Source organism: Moschus berezovskii, chromosome 25 (genome assembly GCF_049115385.1).
Source record: "Moschus berezovskii isolate FMDL1 chromosome 25, NW_MosBer_1.0, whole genome shotgun sequence".
Classification (NCBI taxonomy): domain Eukaryota; kingdom Metazoa; phylum Chordata; class Mammalia; order Artiodactyla; family Moschidae; genus Moschus; species Moschus berezovskii.
Genome location: NC_142484.1, coordinates 9,298,567 through 9,326,339, shown reverse-complemented (window position 1 = coordinate 9,326,339; position 27,773 = coordinate 9,298,567). Strand labels below are relative to the sequence as shown.

The 27,773-nt window shown below is 39.6% G+C and overlaps 1 protein-coding gene across 2 annotated transcripts; it reads left to right on the top strand.

The window, feature by feature from the left end:
* On the top strand, positions 1 to 26,923 carry LOC129548441 (solute carrier family 22 member 10-like). Of its 2 annotated transcripts, XM_055414964.2 has the most exons (10): positions 1 to 384; positions 1,840 to 1,943; positions 5,377 to 5,531; positions 5,634 to 5,802; positions 7,350 to 7,473; positions 9,974 to 10,089; positions 19,866 to 20,080; positions 22,429 to 22,537; positions 24,426 to 24,629; positions 26,863 to 26,923. In XM_055414964.2, the coding sequence occupies exons 1-10, from the start codon at positions 1 to 3 to the stop codon at positions 26,921 to 26,923; spliced, it is 1,641 nt and encodes a 546-aa protein (XP_055270939.2). The 2 variants fall into 2 exon arrangements, with proteins under 2 accessions (XP_055270939.2, XP_088688230.1); XM_088832104.1 differs by lacking the exons at positions 5,377 to 5,531; positions 5,634 to 5,802.
* Positions 26,924 to 27,773: the final 850 nt, after the last annotated feature.

Sequence of the window (27,773 nt, the reverse complement as noted above, 5' to 3'; positions counted from 1 at the left end):
ATGGCTTTTGAGGAGCTCCTTAATGAAGTTGGTGGCCTGGGAAAATTCCAGATCCTTCAGATGGTTTTAGCTCTTCCTCTTGTTGGGTTAGCAGCCTGTCATATACTGTTGGAGAACTTCACTGCTGCCATTCCTGGTCATCGCTGCTGGGTCTACATCCTGGATAATGCCACTGGGATCCTCAGCCCTGATGTCCTCCTGAGAATCTCCATCCCACTGGATTCAAACTTAAAGCCAGAGAACTGTCATCGCTTCCTCTACCCGCAGTGGCAGCTCCTTCACCTGAATAGGACCTTCCCCAACATGACTGACCTGGATACAGAGCCCTGTGTGGATGGCTGGGTGTATGACCACAGCTTGTTCTCCTCCACCATCGTGACTGAGGTAAGGCCCCATTTTCCTCTTCTGAGTACTTGGCGTGGGTATTTCAGTTCAGTTCAGTCGCTCAGTCATGTCCGACTCTTTGCGACCCCATGAATCACAGCACGCTAGGCCTCCCTGCCCATCACCAACTCCCTGAGTTCACTCAAACTCATGTCCATTGAGTCGGTGATGCCATCCAGGCACCTCATTCTCTGTCGTCCCCTTCTCTTCCTGCCCTCAATCCCTCCCAGCATCAGAGTCTTTTCCAATGAGTCAACTCTTCGCATGAGGTGGCCAAAGTATTGGAGCTTTAGCATCAGTCCTTCCAATGAACACCCAGGACTGATCTCCTTTAGAATGGACTGGTTGGATCTCCTTGCAGTCCAAGGGACTCTAGAGAGTCTTCTGTAGCACCACAGTTCAAAAGCATCAATTCTTAGGCAATCAGCTTTCTTCACAGTCCAACTCTCACATCCATACATGACCACAGGAAAAACCATAGCCTTGACTAGACAGAACTTTGTTGGCAAAGTAATGTCTCTGCTTTTTAATATGCTGTCTAGGTTGGTCATAATTTTCCTTCCAAGGAGAAAGCGTCTTTTAATTTCATGGCTGCAGTCAGTTTAGAATAACACAAAATAGACACTGTTCAAATCTTGTTACTGAGAAGATAATGTAATGAGTTCCCTTTTATTCTTTCAGTGGTTGTTTATCTTTTTAAATTGCTAAGAACTCACATTACAATCACAGTCTCCCTTGTGGCTCAGACGGTAAAGAATCCGCCTGTAATGCAGGAGACCTGGCTTTGATCCCTGGGTCAGGAAGGACCCCTGGAGAAGGGAATGGCTACCCACTCCAGTATGCTTGCCTGGAAAATTCCACAAACAGTGGAACCTGGTGCATGGGGTCACAAATAGTCAGATACAACTGAGCGACTAACACTTTCACTTCATCTTTAATTACAATTGAAAATGAGGAAATCAGCAAACTGGATATGAATTTTACTGTCACTAACCTTAAAATTTAATGAGGAGATTGATGTTTAGATAAGTACATGTTTGATACAACGTGTGAAAAATTATTTTTAGCTGCATGTTCTCAGCCTAGTGGTAATTGGAAGTACTTCTATTAACTTTAAAAAATTCCATTTCTTGACTAATTGTCAGAGAAACAAATCAGTGTATTTCACTCTAGATGTGATCCAGACATCAGTGATAAAAAAAAAAAAAACACACCTCAACTATTTTCAGTGTATGGAAAAGGTTGAGAATCACTGAGGTATGCAGTGCTAAGTGAATATAAAGATTGGTCCTGATAAAATCTGAAAGATTGAGTTGAGAGTTTCTAGAAAAGCCATGCTTAAACTGGGACTTAAATAGTACAGGTGAGTAAATGTAGGAAAGGAAAGCAGAATGTACTCACCGAAGGCTTTGAAATGCTGTGGTGCTCCTCTGTACTGATTGCCTTCTCCTTCAGTGGGACCTCGTATGTGATCACCAGTCACAGAAATCAGTGGTTCAGTTTGTATTCATGGCTGGAATGCAGGTGGGAAGCTTCATATACGGCTATCTTTCAGACAGGTGAGTGTCTCCACATCACTGCTGCCCTGCCACTGTGTGTTTTCACAGTTTATGATTGTTTCATAGAGAAGTAATTACTGAGTTCCAATACACAGTTTACACGGTGGGTTGCCTTGGTTCCCAGGAAGTTATAGATGGAAATGTAGAATTAGACTCATTCTGATGGATGCCATTTGTTGCCACTGGGCTCTCTGTACTGGGCACAGAAATGTCACCTCCATAACATCTGAGGGGAATTTCAGAATAATACTTGGAGGTGAACTACCATAAACTTCCTTTATAAAGTTGAGAAGGAGTTACCAATGGGAAGAAGAGGAAGGTGCTTCAAGACAGGAGGTTCTTGTTCTGTGAAAAATGCCATTGATAATTTGATAGGGATTCATTGAATCTGTAGATTGCTTTGAGTAGTTTGAGCAAACTGTAGGAGGTAATGAAGGGCAAGGCAACCTGGCAAAGGAGGCAAGAATATAAAATGGAGAAAAGACAGTCTCTTTAACAAGTGGTGTTGGGAAAACTGGTCAGCCACTTGTAAAAGAGTGAAACTAGAACACTTCCTAACACCATACACCAAAATAAACTCAAAATGGATTAGAGAGCTAAATGTAAGACCAGATTCTATAAAACTCCTGGAGGAGAATGTAGGCAAAACACTCTCCGACATAAATCACAGCAGGATCCTCCAAGAGCCACCTCCCAGAATATTGTAAATAAAAGCAAAAATAAACAAATGGGACCTAATTAAAATCAAAAGCTTCTGCACAGCAAAGGAAACTCTAAGCAAGGTGAAAAGACAGCCTTCAGAATGGGAGAAAATAATAGCAAATGAAGCAACTGATAAAGGATTAATCTCCAAATTATACAAGCAGCTCCTGCAGCTCAATTCCAGAAAAATAAATGACCCAATCAAAAAATGGGCCAAAGAACTAAACAGACATTTCTCCAAAGAAGACATAAAGATGGCTAACAAACACATGAAAAAATGCTCAACATCTCTCATAATCAGAGAAATGCAAATCAAAACCACAATGAGATGCCATTTCACACCAGTCAGAATGGCTGCTATCCAAAAGTCTACATGCAATAAATGCTGGAGAGGGTGTGGAGAAAAGGGAACCCTCTTACACTGTTGGTGGGAATGCAAACTAGTACAGCCACTATGGAGAACAGTGTGGAGATTCCTCAAAAAACTGGAAATAGAACTACCATATGATCCAGCAATCGCACTCCTGGGCGTACACACCGAGGAAACCAGAATTAAAAGAGACACATGTACTCCAATGTTCATTGCAGCACTGTTTATAATAGCCAGGACATGGAAGCAACCTAGATGTCTATCTGCAGATGAATGGATAAGAAAGCTTTGGTACATACACACAATGGAGTATTTTTCAGCCATCAAAAAGAATGCATTTGAATCAGTTCTAATGAGGTGGATGAAATTGGAGCCTATTATACAGAGTGAAGTAAGCCAGAAAGAAAAACATCAATACAGTATTCAGTTCAGTTCAGTTCAGTCGCTCAGTCGTGTCCGACTCTCCGCGACCCCATGAATCACAGCACGCCAGGCCTCCCTGTCCATCACCAACTCCCGGAGTACACTCAAACTCATGTCCACAGAGTCGGTGATGCCATCCAGCCATCTCATTCTCCGTCATCCCCTTCTTCTCCCGCCCCCAACCTTTCCCAGCATCAGAGTCTTTTCCAGTGAGTCAATTCGTATTCTAAGGCATATATATGGAATTTAGAAGGATGGTAACCTTAACCCTGTATACGAGACTGCAAAAGAGACATAGGTATATAGAACAGTCTTTGGGACTCTGTGGGAGAGAGTGAAGGTGGGATGATTTGGGAGAATGGCATTGTAGCATATATATCATCATATGTGAAATGAATCACCAGTCCAGGTTCGACGCATGATACAGGATGTTTGGGGCTGGTGCACAGGGATACCTAGAGGGAGGATATGGGGAAGAGGGAGGTGGGAGGGGGGTTCAAGAAGGGGAACACATGTACACCCGGGGCGGATTCGTGTCATGTATGGCAAAATCAACCAATATATTAATGTAAGGTAATTTGCCTCCGATAAAATAAAATTTAAAAAAATTTAAAAAATAAAAAATATTTTCTGTGATTACAACAGAATGAAATTACAAAACAGAAGCAGAAGGAAAACTGGAATTTTTACAAATACATGGAAATTTAGTGTGACTCTTACATAAACCTTAACAACTTTGATGCACTGTTTCACTGATCTTTTGCATCAGTTACGTCTTAACTTGTCTGGTGCTAGAGACCACTTTTAGCCCTCTGTGTCCTACACTGGTCAGCCACCTGTTGCACTGGCTAAGCAATGAGAAAATCACCATGGGAAAAGAATAAAAGCAAAACATAGCAGCAGAGTATAACCCAAATAAAAGCACATCGGGCTGATCAGCTGGGGTTGTCATGCCCTTCTAAACTAAGGAAAAACATAGTGTGGACCTTGGAATGCCGGGTCAGCGCAAGTTCAGAATGCTGCTTGTGCACACACTAAGATGTTTTCTCAAGGCATATGTGGGTCTATGACCTCCAGTTAGGTGGTAGCCCCGTACAAGAAAATAACAAAAATAGTTTAAAGTAATCAATAAAATGGGAGACGTGACCCAGGACACAGGAAGCTGACTTCACTGTAACACAATAGATACTTTCTGCTTGCCAAGACACTAAATAAAAGTGATGTGACTCTGAGGAGCAAGGCTCTTGACCCACGAGATCTTGAGTCCCCCACTCCCATCTTTACAACTTTAATTCTGTTCAAACTGTGCGTTGACTGCTTTTGATCCCTACTTGCTGTGCTGGCCGCAGCACTACACACTATAGAGATTCTCTACTCTGCTAAATACATAAGTTAGTACAATGAGTGCTTATAGTATATTATAATTTCCAACACTGTGGTTTTTTTAAGGGCTTCCCTGCTGGCTCAGATGGTAAAGTCTACCTGCATTGCAGGAAATCTGGGTTTGATCCCTGGATCGGGTCTCCTGGTGACTGGGCAATGAAGTTTCAGTAATGTTTTGTATTATAACACTTGTTTAGGTAACATTCCGTTCCGTCCATTCTGTTCAGTCGCTCAGTCGTGTCCGACTCTTTGTGACCCCATGAATCACAGCACGCCAGGCCTCCCTGTCCATCACCAATTCCCGGAGTTCACCCAAACTCATGTCCATCGAGGCAGTGATGCCATGCAGTCATCTCATTATACCTACTTATTTAGGTAACAAGGAGTGTTACCTTGAAGCAATTTCCATTGTTGACCTGGCTTTTGTGTACTCAAGCTTCCAGATACAAAGAATCACTTATTAAAACATTCTCTAAACTTCAAAGTATGTCTTTTAAATTTTTCACCACAAATAATCACTACCTCCATAATCTAAGCTGCCTCTCTGTTTCTTAGGTTTGGGCGAAAGTTGATTCTCAGATGCTGTTTGCTCCAGCTCGCCATCTCTGGGACCTGTGCAGCCTTTGCTCCCACCTTCCTCATTTACTGCTTGCTACGCTTCTGGTCAGGCTGTTCTGCTTTGACCATCATAGTAAATAACTGGATGCTCAGTAAGTCAACAGTTTTGTTTTTCTTCATTTTCCAAGCCTTGAATCTGATCTTGAAATTTCACCCTTCGATGACATTAATATCCCAATTGGGTTTTCCTTTAGTTGCAGAGTGGACAAGGTCCCAGTCTAAAGCCATGGTAATAATGCTGATAGCTTGTGCTGTTAGCATTGGACAGATGATGCTGGGAGGACTGGCTTTTGTCTTTCGAGAGTGGCGCACCCTGCAGCTGGTGGTGTCTATACCTTTCTTTGTCTTCTCTTTCTCCTCAAGGTATGAGAATCTCTCTCACTGTGTTTTAAGGGGACCTGGGATGAAAATGCTTGCTGAATTGGGATATTTTGATTTTCTTATTCCCTGAACCCTTTCTTATTGTTTCTGCCTAAACCAGGGTCTTTCATCTGTTTACTCTGTTCAGTTTGAGATCTGAGAAGCAGAACACAGAATAACAATGAGTTTTCTGCCTGGGAGTTCCAGGTATTTTCTGCCATTTTGCTTCCTAAGTCTTATCCGGTGTTGTTTCATTGAGTTATATGACTCAATATGAGTTATAGTTACATGACTATTTTTCTTAATATAAAATATATACTTAAGTATTTTTGAAAGATAAAGCTTCAATTTTTTGGCTTTGGAATGAATATGATACAATCAAGTTCTTGATGATTTTCTATGTTGGAGATTAAATTGGATAAAGGAAGAGGCAGAAAATGTATTCATAGCGTAATTTAACAAAATAGCAGCTTAATTTCCCCAAAAGAGAAAATAACACGCAGATTGGATGATTTACATTATGTGTTCATCACTCTGTCTTCCCTTAAGATTAGCGAACATTTATTTATGGATAATCTCGTCCCTACACTTAAAACCATTCTAAGGAAAGTCATATTCAGTAGATCCCAGAAAGATTGCTATGGATTTATTACAGTGACATGAGTACAAAGAGAGAGCAATAAAAAGGATAATCTACATCAGACTCATCTGCTAAGTCATTCTATCCTCTTAACCAGGAAGGTGTGTTTATTGTCTCTGTTTATTGATAAGGAAACTGGGGCAGATGTAAATAGGTGACCCCCATTTATGTAGTTGCTGTTCAGTCACTCAGTGGTGTCCGACTCTCTATGACCCCATGGACTGTAGCACACCAGGCTTCCCTACATTTGCATTCCACCGACATTGCTGGAAGTGGCAGGAGTATTGACAATATTTGTTGGCCTAAAAGCAAAGAGTCGGACACGACTGAGAGACTGAACTGAACTGAACTGAAAAGCATACATGGTTGGATGGCATCACCAACTCAATGAACGTGAGTTTGAGCAGGTTCTGAGTGTTGGTGATGGACAGGGAAGCCTAGCATGCTGCAGTCCATGGGGTTGCAAAGTGTTGGACTTGACTGAGTGACTGAACTGAACTGAAATGCATTTGGGGGCTTCTTTTTTCAAGATAATATATATTATGAATATGCACTATGTGCACAAATGTGCTGGATCTCATGCTTAGCGTTGAAGGGAATTATGCAAGTGAGGGACTCTCAAACTCAAGCTTCATAGGCTTCTTAGAAAACCTTCTGCTGAGTAAGCAGAGAGGCAATTTGACTGCAAATTCTATGATCCTTTGCATGTAGAACATCTTTTAGATGTACTACATAAAGCGGTCATTCTTGTATTTTCCTAGCAGTATGTAACAAAACATGAGCTCCTTTTCCTAACCCAATACTTGAAGAGGTGAATATTGGATTGAAGGCAAAAAAATATGCTATAATTAACCATATGACAAATAAGCAAGAGAGAACTGACTGCACTTGGGTACTCACCTTTCATCAGGTGGCTGGTGGAATCTGCACGATGGCTGATTGTCACCAATAAAACAGATGAAGGACTAAGGGAACTTAAGAAAGTTGCACACAGAAATGAAATGAAGAATGCCGAGGCAACCCTGAATATGGAGGTGAGCAGAAAGGGAAAGTGGTCACTGGGCTGAATGGGAGTCATAAACTGACACCTGACTTCTCCTAATGAGGTAGGCAAGCTGCTTTTCTAACGAGGGCAGCTAGTTGAGAATACAAATCCCCTGGTTCTTTATGGCCGTAAAGGCCATAAAGCTCATAGAAAAGAGCTTTGAGCACTGTACAAAGCTTCCTTTATCTCACTTCCTGATCTGACTGTACTCTCCAGGATGCCCTGAACCCTCTGTGCTTTCATTTTCAAAATTTAATGGTTGCCATTTAATTTCCTGGAGTATCCCTTAACTTCTTACCTACTCCATATCAGCATCACACCTGTGATTGCATGTGTAATATTGTTCAGTTGCTAAGTCATGTCCAACTCTTTGTGACCCCATGGACTGCACCTCGCCAGTCTTCCCTATCCCTCACTATCTCCCAGAGTTTGCTCAAACCCATCTCCATTGAGTGATGCCATCCAATCATCTCATTTTCCATTGCCCCTTCTCCTCTTGCCCTCAGTCTTTCCCAGCATCAGGGTCTTTTCCAATGAGTCAGCTCTTTGCAGCAGGTGGCCAAGTATTGGAGTTTCAGCATCAGTCCTTCCAGTGAATATTCAGGGTTGATTTCCTTTAGGACTGACTGGTTTGATCTCCTTGCTGCCCAGGGGACTCTCAAGAGTCTCTAGCATGCAATTCAAAAACATCAGTTTTTCGGAGCTCAGCCTTCTTTATGGTCCAACTTTCACATCTGTACATGACTACAAAACCATAGCTTTGACTACATGGACCTTTGTCAGCAAAGTGATATCTCTGTTTTTTTAATGGACTGTAGAGGTTTGTCATAGCTTTTCTTCCAAGGAGCAAGTGACTTTTAATTTCATGGCTGCAGTCACCATCTATAGTGATTTTAGAGCCAAGAAAATAAAATTTGCCACTGTTTCCACTTTTACCCCTTTTCCCCAACTCTTTGTCATGAAGTGATGGGACTGGATGCCATGATCTTAGGTTTTTGAGTGCTGAGTTTTAAGCCAGCTTTTTCACTCTCCTCTTTCACACTCATCAAGAGGCTTTTTTGTTCCTCTTCACTTTCTGCCATTAGAGTGGTATCTTCTGCATATCTGAGGTTGTTGATATTTCTCCCGGCTATCTTGATTCCAGCTTGTGAGTCTTACAGCCTGGCATTTTTGCATGATGTACTCTGCATGTAATTTAAATAAGCAGGGTCACAATGTATAGCCTTGATGTACTCCTTTCCCAGTTTTGAACCAGTTTATTGTTCCATGTCCATTCTGTTGCTTCTTGACCTGCCTATAGGTTTCTCAGGAGGCCAGTAAGGTGGTATGGTATACCCATTTCTTGAAGAATTTTCCACAATTTGTTGTGATCCACACAGTCAAAGGCTTTAGCATAACAAATGAAGCAGAAGTAGGCATTTTTCTGGAATTTCCTGGCCTTTTCTATGATCCAGCAGATGTTGGAAATTTGATCTCTGGTTCCTTTGCCTTTTCTAAATCCAGTTTGTACATCTGGAAGTTCTCAGTTTGTGTGCTTTGAAGCCTAGCTTGAAGGATTTTGAGAATCACCTTGTAGCATGTGAAATGAGTGTAATTGTGCAGTAGCATGAGCATTCTTTGGCATTGCCTTTCTTTGGGATTGGAATGAAAACTGACCTTTTCCAGTCCTGTGGTCACTGCTGAGTTTTATAAGTTTACTGACATATTGAGTGCAGCATTTTAGCAGCAGCATCTTTTAGGATTTTAAACAGCTCAGTTGGAATTCCATCACCTCCACTAGCTTTGTTCATAATAATGCTTGCTAAGGTCCACTTGACTTCACACTTCAGGATGTCTCACTCTAGGTGAGTAAACACGCAATTGTGGTTATTTGGGTCCTTCAGACCTTTTTTGTGTAGTTCTCCTGGGTAGTCATGCCACCTCTTTTTAATCTCTTCTGCTTCTGTTAGGTCCTTGCCATTTCTGTCCTTTACCATACCCATCTTTGCAAGAAATATTCCCTTGGTATCTCCAGTTTTCTTGAAGAGATCTCTAGTCCTTCCCATTCTGTTTTCCTCTGTTTCTTTGCATTGTTCACTTAAGAAGACTTCCTTATCACTCATTGCTATTCTCTGGAGCTCTGCATTCAGACGGGTATATCTTTCCCTTTCTCCTTTGCCTTTCACTTCTTTTCTTTTCTCAGCTATTTGTGAAGCCTCCTCAGACAACCATTTTGCCTTCTTGCATTTCTTTTTCTTTGGGATGGTTTTGGTCACCACCTCCTTACAATATTATGAACCCCCATCCATAGTTCTTCAGGCAAGTGTCTATCAGGTCTAATCCCTTGAATCTATCTGTCATCTCCACTGTATAATTGTAAGGGATTTGATTTAGGTCATACCTGAATATGCTACACTAGAAAGAAAAGACAAACATCTCTTATCCTATTGGCACTCATCACAATCCCTGGCACTATGCTAGCAAATGATATTTGTTTACTTTTGTTCAAGAGTTTGAGAGTGACCATGCAGGAGGAGCTGGAGGGAGCACAGGCCAAAACTAATGTGTTTGACTTATTCCGCACACCCAACCTGCGTAAAAGGATGTGTCTCCTCCTGTTTGTGAGGTGGGTTACCAACAATGTATGACAACTTGAATTGGGAACATGAATCTGTTTATTACAAAAGGTTATGACAGTGTTGTGAGAGGGAGGACAGCAGTGACTCAAGAAAAACATTTATTGTTCTTACGTTTTGACTTGTTCTGTAGATTCTTTTGGATTGCCACCCCTCATCCCCACCCCCACCCCTCCGCTTAACCCCTCTGCTGTAATTGTTGATTTTATTGGCACTATGAAACCTCGGTTCAGTTCAATTCAGTTCAGTCGCTCAGTCGTGTCTGACTCTTTGCGACCCCATGAATCACAGCACGCCAGGCCTCCCTGTCCATCACCAACTCCCGGAGTTCACTCAAACTCATGTCCATCGAGTCGCTGATGCCATCCAGCCATCTCATTCTCTGTCGTCCCCTTCTCCTGCCCCCAATCCCTCCCAGCATCAGAGTCTTTTCCAATGAGTCAACTCTTCACATGAGGTGGCCAGAGTATTGGAGCTTCAGCTTTAGCATCAGTCCTTCCAATGAACATCCAGGACTGATCTCCTTTAGAATGGAGTGCTTGGATCTCCTTGCAGTCCAAGGGACTCTCAAGAGTCTTCTCCAGCACCACAGTTCAAAAGCATCAATTCTTCGGTGATCAGCCTTCTTCACAGTCCAACTCTCACATCCATACGTGACCATGGGAAAAACCATAGCCTTGACTAGATGGACAATAAAGCTTTTGAGTGTTTCTCTTTTTTTTCTTAGTGACATTTTTTGTTGTTGATATAAACCTCTGCCTCTACATTGGGCTTTTGCAGTTCTGTGAAGTTATCCTTCCACCCCCTTTTTTAAATTTTAATCTTAAAACTGTAACTATTTTTCTACATTTATATCTTTGTTTGCTTTTCCTACTGTTCTTTTCCCCTTGCAGTTAATCTTTAATGTATTTAAATCTTCTTCATCTACCTCTATTTAACTTTGCATATCTATTCTTTTTTTCCTTTCTCTCTTTTCTTTGCTCTCAATATAATTGTTAGTTTTGTTTCCACTGCTTTATTCCCCACTTGGCACCTTGCTTTAGTTTTGTTTTCCAGTTTGTCTTTTAGTTAGTTTTGTTCTTAACTGATAAATATAATTTTTGATTTCTTTTGTTTGCCAGGTCAATCTATTGTAGTTTATTTTTGTTGGACTGTTTTCACTTTGTTTATGGGTATATATGTATATTTGTATATTCCATTATTTTGATTATTATTTGCCTGACTTTGTAGCTGCCATTTGTCTGGGGTTCATCTTTGGTTTCTCATTTTTGCATTTTTGTTTTAATCTCACTTAATTCCACAACAAACCACTTGTGGAATCTTTGTACCTGACCAGAGGTCAAGCCCTGAGCCTTTGGAGTGGGAGCACTGACTCCAAGGAACTATACTACCAGAGAACTAACCCTCCTCCTGCTCCTGCTAAGTCACTTCAGTCGTGTCCGACTCTGTGCAACCCCAGAGACGGCAGCCCACCAGGCTCCCCCGTCCCTGGGATTCTCCAGGCAAAAATGCTGGAGTGGGTTGCCATTTCCTTCTCCAATGCATGAAAGTGAAAAATGAAAGTGAAGTCTCTCAGTCGTGTCCGACTCTAAGAGGCACTATGGACTGCAGCCTACCAGGCTCCTCCATCCATGGGATTCTCCAGGCAGGAGTATTGGAGTGGGGTAGGGAGTATCAAAGAGTGAGAACTCACACAAAGGAAACTACTTGAATACAAGACCTGGCATCACCCAACCACCAGTAGCACCCTGTGCAGGATGCCTCATCTAAACAACAAACAAAACAAAAATACAAACCCAATCATCAGCAGACAGGGTTACCACCTCACTCAGCCTTCCCCATCAGAGGAAAAACAAACAAACAAGCAAACAAAAACTCAGCACAAATCTCACCCTATATGAAGCTTACACAAACCACTGGACCAACCTTCAGTTCAGTTCAGTTCAGTTGCTCAGTCGTGTCCGACTCTTAGCGACCCCATGAACCACAGCACGCCAGGCCTCCCTGTCCATCATCAGCTCCCGGAGTTCACTCAAAGTCATGTCCATCGAGTCAGTGATGCCATCCAGCCACCTCATTCTCTGTCTTCCCCGTCTCCTCCTACCCCCAATCGCTCCCAGCATCAGAGTCTTTTCCAGTGAGTCAACTCGTCGCATGAGGTGGCCAAAGTATTGGAGTTTCAGCTTTAGCATCAGTCCTTCCAATGAACACCCAGGATTGATCTCCTCTAGAATGGACTGGTTGGATCTCCTTGTAGTCCAAGGGACTCTCAAGAGTCTTCTCCAGCACCACAGTTCAAAAGCATCAATTCTTCGGTGATCAGCTTTCTTCACAGTCCAACTCTCACATTCATACATGACCATGGGAAAAACCATCCTTAGGAGGGCAGAAACCAAAAGGAGAAAGAATTCAACCTTGAAGTTTGGGAAAAGGAGACCTCAAACACAATAAGTTAAAAAAAAATAATGTAAAGGCAGAGAATTACTACACAAATGAAGGAACAAACTAGAAACACAGAAGTCCAAATAAATGAAGAGGAAATAGGCAAACTACCTGAAAAACAATCCAGAATAATGATAGTAAAAATGATCAAAAACCTTGAAAACAAAATGAAGAAAATACAAGAATCAATTAACAAAGACCTAGAAAAATTAAAGAATAAACATACAGAGACAAACAACACACTTACTGAAATTGAAAATACTCTGCTGCTGCTGCTAAGTCACTTCAGTCGTGTCCGACTCTGTGTGACCCCATAGATGGCAGCCCACCAGGCTCCCCCATCCCTGGGATTCTCCAGGCAAGAACACTGGAGTGGGTTGCCATTTCCTTCTCCAATGTGTGAAAGTGAAAAGTGAAAGTGAAGTCGCTCAGTCATGTCCGACCCTTAGCGACCCCATGGACTGCAGCCTACCAGGCTCCTCCGTCCATGGGATTTTCCAAGCAAGAGTACTGGAGTGGCTTGCCATTGCCTTCAAGGAATCAATAGCAAAATATCTGAAGCAGAAGAATGAATCAGTGAGCTGGAAGATAAAATGACGGAAATCACTTCTGAAGAGCAGAATAAAGTAAAGGAATGAAAAGAACTGAGGATAGTCTCAGAGACCTCAGAACAATATCAAATGTACCAACATTCAAATTATAGAGGTCCCAGTAGAAGAAGAGAAAAAAGAAAGTATATGAGAAAATTTTTGAAGAGATTAGAGCTGAAAATTTCCCCAACATGGAAAAGGAAATAGTTGATCAAGTCCAAGAGGCACAGACTCCCATATAGAATAAACCCAAGGAGAAACACACCAAGACACATACCAAACAAACTAACAAAGACTAAGTACAAAGAAAGAATATTAAAAGCAGCAAGGGAGAAGCAACAAGTAACATACAAGGCAAACCCCATACACCTAACAGCTGATCTTTCAGCAGAAACTCTGCAAGCCAGAAGGGAATGGCAGGATATATTTACAGTACTGAAAGGGAAAAATCTACAATGAAGATTACAGTACCTGGCAAGGATCTCATTCAAAATTGATGGAGAAATAAAAAGCTTTTCAGACAAGCAAAAGTTAAGAGAATTCATTACCACCAAACCAGCTTTACAACAAATGTTAAAGGGACCTATATAGTCAAGAAATACAAGAGAAGAAAAAAGATCTACAAAATCAACCCCATACAATTAAGGAAATGGCAATAGGAACATACCTATCAATAATTACTTTAAATGTAAATGGATTAAATGCTCCAACCAAAAGATAGACTGGCTGAATGAATACAAAACAAGACCTACATATATTCTGTCTACAAGAAACCCACTTCAGACCTCGACACATATAGACTGAAAGTGAGGGGATTGAAAAATATATTCCTGCAAATGGGAAGCAAAAGAAAGCTGGAGTAGCAATCCTCGTATCAGACAAAATAAACCTTACAGAATACTACAAGAGATACAGAAGGACACTACATAATGATCAAGGGATCAATCCAAGAGGAAGACATAGCAATTGTGAATATCTACGCACCCAACATAGAAGCACCTCAGTACATAAGACAAACACTAACAGACATAAAAGGGGAAATTGACAGTAACACAATAATAGTAGGAGACTTTAACACCCCACTCACACCAATGAACAGATCATCAAAACAGAAAATTAATAAGGAAAGACACGTCTTAAATGATGCACTAGATGAGATGGATCTCGTTGGTACCTTCAGGACATTCCATCCAAATGCAGAAATTACACCTTCTTCTCAAGTGTACTTGGAGCATTCTCCAAGATGGACCACATCTTGGGTCACAAATCAAATCTCAGTAAATTTAAGAAAATTGAAATTGTATCAAGCATCTTCTCTGATGACAATGCTGTAAGACTAGATATCAATTACCAGAAAAAAAAATGGTAAGAAACACAACACATGGAGATTAAGCAATATGTTTCTAAATAACCAACAGATGACTAAAGAAATCAAAAGGGAAATAAAAAAATTTCTAGAAACAAATGACAATGAAAACATGACAACTCAAAACCTATGGGATGAAGCAAAAGCACTTCTAAGAGAAAAGTTTATAGCAATACAATCCTAACTCAAGAAACAAGAAAAACATCAAATAGACAACCTAATTTTACACCTAAAACAACTGGAAAAAGAACAACAACAACAACAACAACAAAAAAACCAAAATTAGTAGAAGGAAATAAATCATAAAGATCTGAGCAGAAATAAATGAAAAAGAATGAAGGAAACAATAGTAAAGAATAATAAAACTAAAAGCTTGCTCTTTGAGAAGATAAACAAAAGTGACAAGCCTTTAGCTAGACTCATCAGGAAAAAAAGAGAGGAGAATCAAATCAACTAAATTAGAAATGAAAAATGAGAGGTTACAACAGACAATGCAGAAATACAAATGATTATAAGAGATTATTATGAACAACTATATGGCAATAAAATGGATAACCTGGAAGAAACAGGCCAATTCTTAGAAAAGTTCAATCTTCCAAGACTGAACCAGGAAGAAGCAGAAATTATGAACAACCTAATTACAAGCACTGAAATTGAAGCTGTGATCAAAAATCTCCCAAAAAACAAAAGTCCAGGACCAGATGGCTTCACAGAAGAAGTCTTTCAAACATTTAGAGAAGAGCTAGCGCCTATCCTTCGAAAACTCTTGTCAAAAAATTGCAGAGGAAGGAACACTTCCAAACTCATTCTACAAGGCCACCATCACCCTGATACCAAAACCAGACAAAGACAACACAAAAAAAGAAAACCACAGGCCAATATCACTGATGAACATAGTGCAAAAATCCTCAACAAAATTTTAGCAAACAGAATTCAGCAACACATCAAAAAGCTTATACACCTTGATCACGTTGGGTTTATTCCAGGAATGCGAGGATTCTTCAATATATGCAAATCAATCAATGTGATACACTATATTAGCAAATTGAGAGAGAAAACCATATGACAATCTCAGTAGATGCAGCAAAAGCCTTTGACAAAATTCAGCACCTATTTATGATTAAGAGCCTTTAAAAAATGGGCATAGAAGGAACTTGCCTCAATATAGAAAAGGCCATATATGATAGGCCTACAACAAACATCATTCTCAATGGTGAAAAACTGAAAACATTCTCCCTAAGATCAGAAACAAGACAAAGATGTCCACTTTCACCACTATCATTCAACAAAGTTCTGGAAACCCTAGCTACAGCAATCAGAGAAGAAAAAGAAATAAAAGGAATCCAGATTGGAAAAGAAGAAGTAAAGCTCTCACTGTTTGCAGATGATATGATACTGTACATAGAAAACCCTACAAGACACTATCAGAAAACTACTATAGTTAATCAGTGAATTTAGTAAATTTGCATGATACAGAAATCACTTGCATTTCTATATACTAACACTGAAAAATCAGAAAGAAAAATTAAGGAATCAATCCCATTCACTATTGCAACAAAAAGAATTAAATATGTAAGGATAAACTTACTAAGAAGACAAAATAACTGTACACAGAAAATTATAAGACACTAATGAAAGAAATCAAAAATGACATAAACAGATGGAGAGATAGTCCATGTTCTTGGGTAGGAAGAATCAATATTGTGAAAATGACTATACCACCAAATGTAATCTACAGATTCAATGCCATCCCTATCAAATTACCAATGACATTTTTTCACAGAACTAGAACAAAAAGTTTCACAATTCATATGGAAGCACAAAAAGAACCCGAATAGCCAAAACAGTCTTGAGAAAGAAGAATGGAACTGGAGAAATCAACCTTCCTGAATTCAGATTATACTACAAAGCTACAGTCATCAAGACACTATGGTACTGGCACAGAAACAGAAATCTAGACCAACGGAACAAGATATAAAGCCCAGAAATAAACCCACGCACATATTGTTGTGGTTGTTGCTAAGTCACTTCAGTCGTGTCCGACTCTGTGTGACCCCATAGACGGAAGCCCACCAGGCTCCCCCGTCCCTGGGATTCTCCAGGCAAGAACACTGGAATGGGTTGCCATTTCCTCCTCCAATGTGTGAAAGTGAAAAGTGAAAGTGAAGTCGCTCAGTCATGTCCGACCATTAGTGACCCCATGGACTGCAGCTTACCAGGCTCCTCCATCCATGGGATTTTGATAAAAAAGGTAAGAATATGCAATGGGTGCGAAGACAGCCTCTTCAATAAATGGTGCTGGGAAAACTGGACAACTACATGTAAAAGAATGAAATTAGAACACTTCCTAACACCATACACAAAGATAAACTCAAAATGGATTAAAGACCAAAATATAGAACTAGAAACTCTAAAACTCTTAGAGGAAAACATAGGCAGAACACTTGATGACATAAATCAAAGCAAGATCCTCTATGACCCACATCCAAGAGTAATGGAAGTAAAAACAAAAGTAAACAAGTGGGACCTGATTAAACTTAAAAGCTTCTTCACAGCAAAGGAAACTATAAGCAAGGTGAAAAGGCAAACCTAGAATGGGAGAAAATAATAGCGAATAAAACAACTGACAAAGGATTATTTTTCAGAATATATAAGCAGCTCATACAACTCAATGCCAGAAAAACAAACAACCCAATCAAAAAGTGGGGAAAAGACCTAAACAGACATTTCTCCGAAGACATACAGATGGCTAACAAGCACATGAAAAATCCTCAACATTGCTCATTGGTAGAGAAATGTAAATTAAAACTACAATGAAATATCATATCACCTCACACCAGTCAGAATGGCCATCATCAAAAAGTCTACAAACAATAAATGCTGCAGAGGGTGTGGAGAGAAGGGAACACTCTTTCACTGTTGGTGGGAATGCAAATTGATGCAGCCACTATGGAAGATGGTGTGAAGATTCCTTTAAAAACTAGAAATAAAACCTCCATATGACCCAGCAATCCCATTCCTAGGTAGATACCCTGAGGAAACCAAAATTGAAAACTACACGTGTATCCCATTGTTCATTGCAGCACTATTTACAATAGCTAGAACATGGAAGCAACCTAGCTGTCCATCATGAATGGATAAAGAAGTTGTGGTACATATACACAATTGAATGTTACTCAGCCATAAAATGGAAATCATTTGAGTCAGTTCTGATGAGGTGGATGAACCTAGAACCTACTATACAGAGTGAAGTGAGTCAGAAAGAGAGAGATAAATACCGTATTCTAACACATATATACGGAATCTAGAAAAATGGTACTGAACCATTCATTTGCAGGGCAGCAGTAGAGAAATAGGCATAGAGAATAGACTTATGGACGGTGGGAGAGGGAAGGAGAGGATGAAATGTATGGAAAGAGTAACATGGAAACTTTCGTTACCATATGTAAAATAGCCAGTGGGAGTTTGCTGTATGGCTCAGGAGACTCAAACAGGGGCTCTGTATCAACCTGGAGGGGTGGTGTGGGGTGGGAAATGGGAGAGAGGTTCAAAAGGGAGGGGATATGTATACCTATGTCTGATTCATGTTGAGGTTTGACAGAAAACAACAAAATTCTGTAAAGCAATTAACCTTCAATAAAAAAATTTAAAAAGAAAGATGAGGAAAGCACAGCAAATAAGACTCACATGGAGCTGATTATATTATGAACAGTTCATTATGTCATACCATACTATCAGTCTCCAGCGAGGAGAACTTCTATCGCAGTACAGATTTGCCTACTTAATTGTCTTTATTTTTTCTTTCAGTTTTCATTGATACGAGTGTTGCAAACAGAAACATGAAGAGATCAGGAATAGATATGTAAATCAATGAGTATGTCAGTATGTAAAAATGTAACCAACATACAGATCAAGATAGAAAATCGTAAATCCCATGGAGTCCCCCACTACCATCACCACCAGCACCACCCCTATTCTCTCCTCAACCACCCTCTCCTTTGCCAAACAAAACTTAACAGCTGTTCTGCTCTCCTTCACTATAGACGAGTGTGCCTGATCTCGACCTTCACATAATGTAGATTATAAAGGGTTCTGGAACAGCCCCTGTGTCTCATCCTCGCTCATGTAGATTCACCCATTCAGTTGCACGTAACAGTAGATTATTCTCCTCCCTAGTGTTTTTGTTTTCCATTCCATGAATACACTACAATGTTTATATGTACTTCAATATTGATGGACTTTTGTTTATAATTTGGATACATTTTTTGTGTGTGTTGGCCCACGGCCTTCTGTGAAAGTCGTTTGTTATCTCTTGAGGGAATGCTTTGGTAGAGTCAGGAGGAGAAATTTTAGATTCTGAATTTTTGAAGATGTATACACATGGACCACAAAAGCACACAGAACAGTATATACCCATGGCCAAACTTAAGAAAGTGACTATTGAAAAGTATATTTTATCTCTTCCCAGACATATCTCAGTAGACTGCTGATTCACTTAACTACATTGTGCTTTTTTGACCTTTTCACATCCACTAGGACATGAACTTACATTTCTGAATCACAGACGATCAGAATGGAAGGGAAAAGTACAGATAACGGTCAAGAGAAGAGAATCACAGACGATCAGAATGGAAGGGAAAAGTACAGATAACGGTCAAGAGAAGACCTGTTTGCAATTGATCTAGTGGTTTCTTCTCTTGCAATGTCTAAGTCTAGATCTCTCTGGTGAAGTAGATCCTTAATGTGGATTCCATTCCCTTAGATGCTCCTTGGTTAAAAGGTAGATCCTCACCGGGAATCTTTGATTCCATATCTGATGGTATAGTCGGTGCATGTTTGCTTTCCTGCATTCTTACATTTTCTTTTAGCCCCATGAAATCTGATATGAACTTTAAATTTCCCAGAATTGTGTTTGGACACCAGCAGACTATGCTGCCAAGTCAAGGGGACACAGGTAACTTCTTTGCAGTTTCAGTCACTAGTTGAGAAAAGGGAAGTGCTTAACAGTATTGGCTTTAGGGGAAGAAAGGGAGGACCCTCTGCATACAGACAACCCTCAAAAAGAAGTTATTTCCCTAAATTTTTAGTTTTAATGCTTATGTATTTAAATTCTCCGTACCATCCAGTTTGGCTATTGAGTCACATTATATTTTTACTGCCAACTCTTTGCTTAGAGACTCCAAAAAGGACAAAAGGAATATTGTTTTCATTTATATAGACATGTAATTGTTTATGGTAACTTTACCATCTAAAATTGAAGAAACTAGGTTGAGACTTTATTCTTTAGCCGCCTGGGTGGATATAATCGTTGACTGAAGCACCTGGGCTCTAAATCTTATGGCTTGTGTCTTTCTTCTGTTCACGGCAGGTTTTCAGTCACAGTACCCCTTTATGGCATCTTAATGAATCTACAGCATTTTGGAAGCAATATATTCCTGTTCCAGGTCATCTTTGGAGCTCTCACCACCTTAGCCCGATGTCTTGCACTTGTAGTACTGAATTACAAGGGCCGTCGACCGACACAGATGCTTTTCTTGTTCCTAGTGGGAATTTCCATTTTGGTCAACACGTTTGTGCCCCAAGGTGAGAGGAAACTGGACTTTGGGGAAAGGAAGGGTCTTTTCCCCATCCTTCAGGGACTGTAATTGGTCACACTTGTCTGAAATTAGGTTTAAAGAGAGGTTCATATTTTGAGCTAAGTATTCCCCCAAACAAATCTGATGATTTATGAGATTTTCTGTTAATGTTTTTTGGGGAAAAAAATCAAAGGTCAGTGAAGGGCAAATAAGGCATATATTATCTTCATCAGATCATGGAAGTGTCTATAAACTGGTAGCATTTATTCCAGACTATCTCCCTAGGGAGCACTTGTTCTCTTGCCCTTTGTCCATTCTCACTTTGAATAATAAGTGTGGGGGGAGGGCTGAGGCTTTGCACTTATATCCCAGGTGACGACACAGTATGATCACCCCTTTGTTAGCACTCTTCGTTAGCACCTTTGATGACTGGTCCACTTTCCCATCTCTAGTATGCACATATGAGTGGGCTGTTAAGTCACCACAACTATAGCTCTTGTTTATGGTAGTCTCCCAGGAAACGAAAAAAAAAAAAAATCTCCTTTTTCCAAGGAATGGGAGAAATATCAACAACCTCAGATATGCAGATGACACCACCCTTATGGCAGAAAGTGAAGAGGAACTCAAAAGCCTCTTGATGAAAGTGAAAGAGGAGAGTGAAAAGGTTGGCTTGAAGCTCAACATTCAGAAAACAAAGATCTTGGCATCTGGTCCCATCACTTCATGAGAAATAGATGGGGAAACAGTGGAAACAGTGTCAGACTTTATTTTTCGGGGCTCCAAAATCACTGTGGATGCTGATTGGAGCCATGAAATTAAAAGACGCTTACTCCTTGGAAGGAAAGTTATGACCAACCTAGATAGTATATTAAAAAGCAGAGACATTACTTTGCCAACAAAGGTCTGTCTAGTCAAGGCTATGGTTTTTCCAGTGGTCATGTATGGATGTTAGAGTTGGACTGTGAAGAAAGCTGATCATCGAAGAATTGATGCTTTTGAACTGTGGTGCTGGAGAAGACTCTTGAGAGTCCCTTGGACTGCAAGGAGATCCAACCAGTCCATTCTAAAGGAGATCAATCCTGGGTGTTCATTGGAAAGACTGATGCTAAAGCTGAAACTGCAATACTTTGGCCACCTCATGCGACGAGTTGACTCACTGGAAAAGACTCTGATGCTGGGAAAGGTTGGGGGCAGGAGGAGAAGGGGACAACAGAGAATAAGATGGCTGGATGGCATCACCAACTCAATGGACATGAGTTTGAGTGAACTCCGGGAGTTGGTGATAGACAGGGAGGCCTGGCGTGCTGTGATTCATGGGGTCGCGGAGAGTCAGACACGACTGAGCAACTGAACTGAACTGAACTGAAGGAGTAAACAGCAGGAACAGGATTTAAGCAGATTACAGTCCCTGTCCATTCCATGTTAGATTACTTTATAAGTTAATAGAATGAAAATATGTATTGATTAGGAGAACTATAATGAGCACAATACTTCACCATCTCCCACTGCAAGAAAGTGCTGCACAGCATTAGAGCTGGGCAGGCTCTGCTCCTCAGAATGTCACTAACGACATGAGCTTACTCCCTTATAAGAGTGTTCTTTACAATATTATAAAGTCATAACTAGATTTCCTTTTATACTGTGCAGAGAATGTTTATGCAAATTTTTTTTAGTGGTCCCTTTGCCCAAACAGAAGTTTCCTTTCTTGGTTCCTCATGTCTAACATTGATGTAGACCTGGGTTCTCTTTAGCTTTTCCACTAACAGAGCAGTCCTGTCTTCCTGTTTCTCTCTCGTGCTATACCCATGGCAATGCTTTTTCTACACTAGGTCAACTGACCCACTGAGGTTTGCCTAAGAATTTCCTGATTTTTTCAATGAAAATACCACATTGCTAAAACCTCCTAAATCCCAAGGAACCCAGGATGACTAGTTACTTAAAATTCTACACTTTAATTGGGAAGTCCTTAACTTTAGAGCTGAGTCTTAGACTCAGTAATTGTCCACATGATAGTCCTACCTTCTACATTAAAAATATAATAAGTATTGGACAGAATAAGTAGATGCACATTTCTTCCAGACTCACCTTTTCTTCCTGTTCTCTGGCAAATCTCAGATATGCAGAGAGATTTGCTATAATTAACCCAGATCATTTTATGTACATTTTACAACCTATGTTGATAACTTTATATCTCTCAGATTATAAAAGACTCCATGATCTCTGCTATTGTAATATTTTCTACAACCTGTTTCGAACATTCAAATAGTCTATAGAGCTGTTGGTCTTGACTAAACTTGCTGGATGCTGATTGTTTCAACACAGTTGTCTTAACCTCACTGATCTTCCTCTCACCAGAAATGCAGACTCTGCGTGTGACTTTGGCAAGTGTGGGAATCAGCTGTGCTGCTGCTGCTGTCACCAGTTACTGTGTCCACTGTGATGAACTCATGCCTACTCTTCTCAAGTATAAGACTTTTTATATCTCTGGAAGCCTGGTTAAATTTTGATATATAGTGTCCAACAGTTTAATAAAATTTGTGGTTTAGGGAAGGGACCAAGAAAATGTTCTAATTCCACATACAAGGAGGTAGTCATTTACCATTTGAAAGTTCCAGTTATGAGTGTAAAACAGAAATACAAAATACTGAATCAGTCAGTTCTAGTAAGGTGGATGAACCTAGAACCTGTTATACAGAGTGAACTAAGAAAGAGAAAGACAAATATCGCATTTTAAAGCATATATATGGAATCTAGAAAAATGGCATTGATAAACCTTGCAGGGAAGGAATGGAGATGCAGACATAGAGAATGGACTCGTGGACACAGTGGAGGAAGGAGGGAGTGGGATCAATGGAGAAAGTGGCATAAACATACATACACTGCTGCGTGTAAAATAGGTATCTGGTGAGAAGCTTCTGTATAACACAGGGAGCCCGACCTGGTATTCTGTGATTTTCTAGAGGGGTGGGATGGGGGAAAGGAAGGAGGCTCAGGAAGGAGAGGATATATGTATAATTATGGCTGACTTGTGTTGTTGTATGACCAAAACCAATACAACATTTTAAAGAAATTTTCCTTCAACCCTAATTAGCCTCCAATTAAAATAAATAAATTAAAAAAAAACAAAAACAAACACAAACAAAAATAATAATAATGAATGAAAATAGGTTACAGAATTTTTATACAAAATGTAAATATTTTAAATATTCATAAAAATAAAGACAAAATAAATGCTTAAAAAAGAAATGTGAAGTACCAAAAATATTAGGAAATAAAGACAAAAAGTGGATTTAATTTTAATTACTGCTGACTTTGGATATGGATTTTCTAAAAAAGTGATGTTTTAATATACCAAAGATAATTATTACCAAGTTTATTGAAAAAGATGACTTGGTGTCATGTACTATACTAAGCAGTATTTCAATGTATCTGTTTTGTTTTTTTTCTTTTAATTTATTTATTTTAATTGGAGGTTAATTACTTTACATTATTGTATTGGTTTTGCCATACACAGACATGAATCTTCCCCGGGTGTAATGTGTTCCCCATCTTGAACCCCACCTCCCACCTCCCTCCCCATCCCATCCCTCTGGTTCATCCCAGTGCACCAGCCCCGAGCATCCTGTATCATGCATTGAACCTGGACTGGCGATTCGTTTCACATATGATAATATACATGTTTCAGTGCCATTCTCCCAAATCATCCCACCCTCACCCTCTCCCACAGAGTCCAAAAGACTGTTCTAAACATCTGTGTCTCTTTTGCTGTCTCGTATACAGGGTTATCATTATCATCTTTCTAAATTCCATATATATGCGTTAGTATACTGTATTGGTGTTTTTCTTTCTGGCTTACTTCACTCTGTATAATGAGGGACACATACAGATTGAAAGTGAAGGGCTGGAAAAAGATATTCCATGCAAATAGAGACCAAAAGTAAACAGGAGTAGCAATACTCATATCAGATAAAATAGACTTTAAGACAAAGGCTGTGAAAAGAGACAAAGAAGGAAACTACATAATGATCAAAGGATCAATCCAAGAAGAAGATATAACAATTATAAATATATATGCACCCAACATAGCACCGCAATATATAAGACAAATGCTAACAAGTATGAAAGGGGAAATGCATCTGTTTAAAATGATGAAAATGGGTCTAACACATCTCCATCTTTCAAAGACAGATGGAAAATCACAGAGAAAATCACAAAATCAAGTGTTTTTCATAAAGCCCATGCATATATAATAATTATGTTTTATCATGTTACGTAATCACATCAAAAAATAGATCATAAGTTACATATGTAGATTTTCACTGGATTATTATATATTCTTGTTTATCCCTTAGGGCAAAAGCTCTTGGATTAGATGCAATAACTAGTAGGTTTGGGTCAGCACTGGCTCCTCTCCTGATTACCCTAGTGGTGTATCTACCCACCTTGCCCTGGATCATCTATGGAGTCTTTCCCATCATTGCTGGTCTTGTTGTCCCTTTCCAACCTGAAACCAGAAATATGCCTCTGTCTGACACTATCCAGGATGTGGAAAATAGGTGAGTAAACCTACCATCTCCTGGGAGCGACTGTGTGCTTTGGATCTGTAGGTGAGAAAGGCAACACACCGCGTGGGTCCCTCAGATCACTGGGGAAGATAAGCCTTGCCTGGAATACTTCCATCTCTGGCCGTTGCCTTCATGAGTGGCAAGGTCATGTCTATCCATTACAAGTTCCCGTCTAGACTGCAGAGATCCCCTCTACCTTGTTCTTGTTGGTAGTTTTAGTCCTAAAGAGACGATAATTAGCTCCATTGTGATGGCATATCCTACCTGCCCTCATGATGGTATTTAATGATACTCAGATCCACAAGAAAGAAAATACTAGTTGCTCAGTTGTATCTGACTCTTTGTGACTCCATGGACTGTAGCCCTCCAGGTTCCTCTGTGCATGGAATTCTCCAGGCAAGAATACTGGAGAATACATTCCCTTCTCTAAGGGATCTTCCCAACTCAGGGATCCACACGAGCCTGAGATATAAATAGAAAATTTTAATCAGGAGGCATGATCACTCATACAGAATGACTGGGAGTGTCATGCTATATCAACAATGACTTGATCAAAATATTTAGCTAGACAAGTCTTATCTCAGTGGATAAACATGGACAGAATTCTGAGAAGATTGAATAAATAATGAGAGATGAGGAAGTGGAAACAGCACTTTAGAGAAATCTCACTGTATGCATTTGAGATTAGGAAAACCATCTGAAATGACTGATAGTTGCAGGGGGAGAGAGGACCAAAGCAACAACTTAAAAAAATAATAACAAGCAATATTTCACAGAGTTTCACTGGTTAGAAGTAATGAACTGAACTCTCTGAGGTTTTGGTCATTTCTTTACTGTTTTCCATTCTCATTTGAGTACGCTGTGTTAGTCATTCCATGCTGTATCATTCAGTGCCCAGAGTCAAATAGATCTGGGAAATGAAAATAACTCATGTTTAATGTATGTGTTTCCAATATCATATATTTTATTGTTTGCAATTAATGGGTTCTAACCTCATGAAGAAATTTGGATTTTTTGTTTTATAAAACAATTTTCCTAATTTGAATTAAGGCATTTCAACTAACTAGATGAGATCTCTTTCTCTGAGCAAGAGAGATTCAACAACTTTGAGGGAAAATTAATTATCATTAAAAATGGAACAAGCTGTAGAAATTATGCTATTACAATGATTATTTACACTTTTTTCTTGGTATGAAATTGTTGGTATTTATTATAGTTTAAAATAAATAAACCATATTATAGAAAAAAAATTAATCTTGTTTATGAGCCTGTAAGATTCAGGCAAATTTTGTCACTAGTATCAAGGATAGGAGGAAAAAGAAACTAGTAAAAGTATTTTAATGTGAGAAATGTGGTATCTTTGTGACACTGGACTTCTATAATCAAGTTCCACAAACTGAGTGAATCACACAACAGAAATGTATTTTCTCACAGTTTGGGAGCTTGGACGTCCAAGCTCAAGTTGTTGACAGGGCCATGCCCGCTCTGAAGGCTCTAGGAAAGGGTCTGATTCAGGTCTCTGCTGGCTTCTGGTAGTTCCTTGGCTTGTGGCAGTGTAACTCCAATCTTCACGTGACATCCTCCTGGTATGCCTCCATGTCCAAATATCCTCTTTGTATAATGACACCAGTCAGATTGGTTTAGAGACATAACCTACTCCAGGATGACCTCATCTTCATTAATTATAACTGCAAGAACCATGCTTCCAAATATGATAATGTCACATTCTTAGATACTGAGGGTTAAGACTTGGATATATGAATTTATTTCCAGCTTTACTGAGGTATAATTGACAAATTAAAAATGTTTATTTAGGATGTACAATGGGATTTTTAAAATGTGTACAATGTGATGATTCAACATATGCATTTTTAAGAAACTTTTTCTTTTATTAACACAACTCTTTAAATAACATATGAACTTTTGAAGGGACACATTTCAATGCATAACAAATGGGGTTAACATTTCCCATTTGCCTCTTGACTTTCCAAAGATGTCATTGGCCAGAGATCTAAAGAGACAAGTGAGAGTAGCATCCTTCAAATTTGCTTTCTTGTCAACAGCTTTTGCAGCATCAGTGTCAATCTGTCATGGATTGCTGATGGTTAGAGGATCAGTTTGTACTTGTGCGGGGAGGGCATCCAAACTTATTTTATTCTGTTTTTTAATGTTTGTTTCTATTTGCTAATTGGTTGGTTGATTTACTTCTGTTTTGTTTTTCCAGCAAAACAATCTCAAGAGAAGCAAATGAAAAAGATTTCTACATAAAAGTGACAAAATTTTAAGTGGATTTCATGAGATGACTGGTGAGGAAAATAAAAACATGAAGAAAAAAAATGGGAGTTTTCCTTTATCTTTACGTACTAACAAGAAAATATACTGTAAAATGAATCCCATTTACAATTATGGCATTAATTTGCAATTAAACAGGAGACATGGATTCAATCCCTGGGTTGGGAAGATCCCCTGGAGAAAAGAATGGCTACCCACTCTAGTATTCTTGCTTGAGAAATCCCATGGACAGAGGAGCCTGGTGGGCTATGGTCCATGGAGTCACAGAGTCGGACACGACTGAGCAACTAAGCATATACACACACACATACAAACACAATTTCTTGGAATATAATTCCATGATCAGAACAATGGTGCCCACATAGAATGAATGTTAGAAAACATTTTTTTTTTCTCTTCTACTCCTGGAGGAGTTCGGGTAAAATGGGTTATATGTCTTTCTTAAATAATTGGTAAAATTTCCAGGGAAGATACCTGTAATTTTCTTTGCAGTAGGATGTTTACCTGTAAGTTTATTTTATGCAACAGATGTAAGACTATTCCGTTTATCTTTTGTCTTCATTTATAGTTTCTATCCTTATCATGTATCCTATTTTCCTATAACTTTACTTACCTGGTAATGTTTGATGGATGCCAAGCATTGTGACTCAACTTCTGGGACTTTAGATAATTGTTTTATTCCTAAAAGCACTGAGCTGTTTGCGATATGCCTAAATTACTTGAAAGCATTGATCTTTTTGTGTCTGGGGGAAATCTTGGGCGGTATGTACCAGGCAGCTGCTTGGACTCATCCATGGGCTATCAACACTGGCAAGGGGCCAAAGAACCATGGGCAAAAATGCT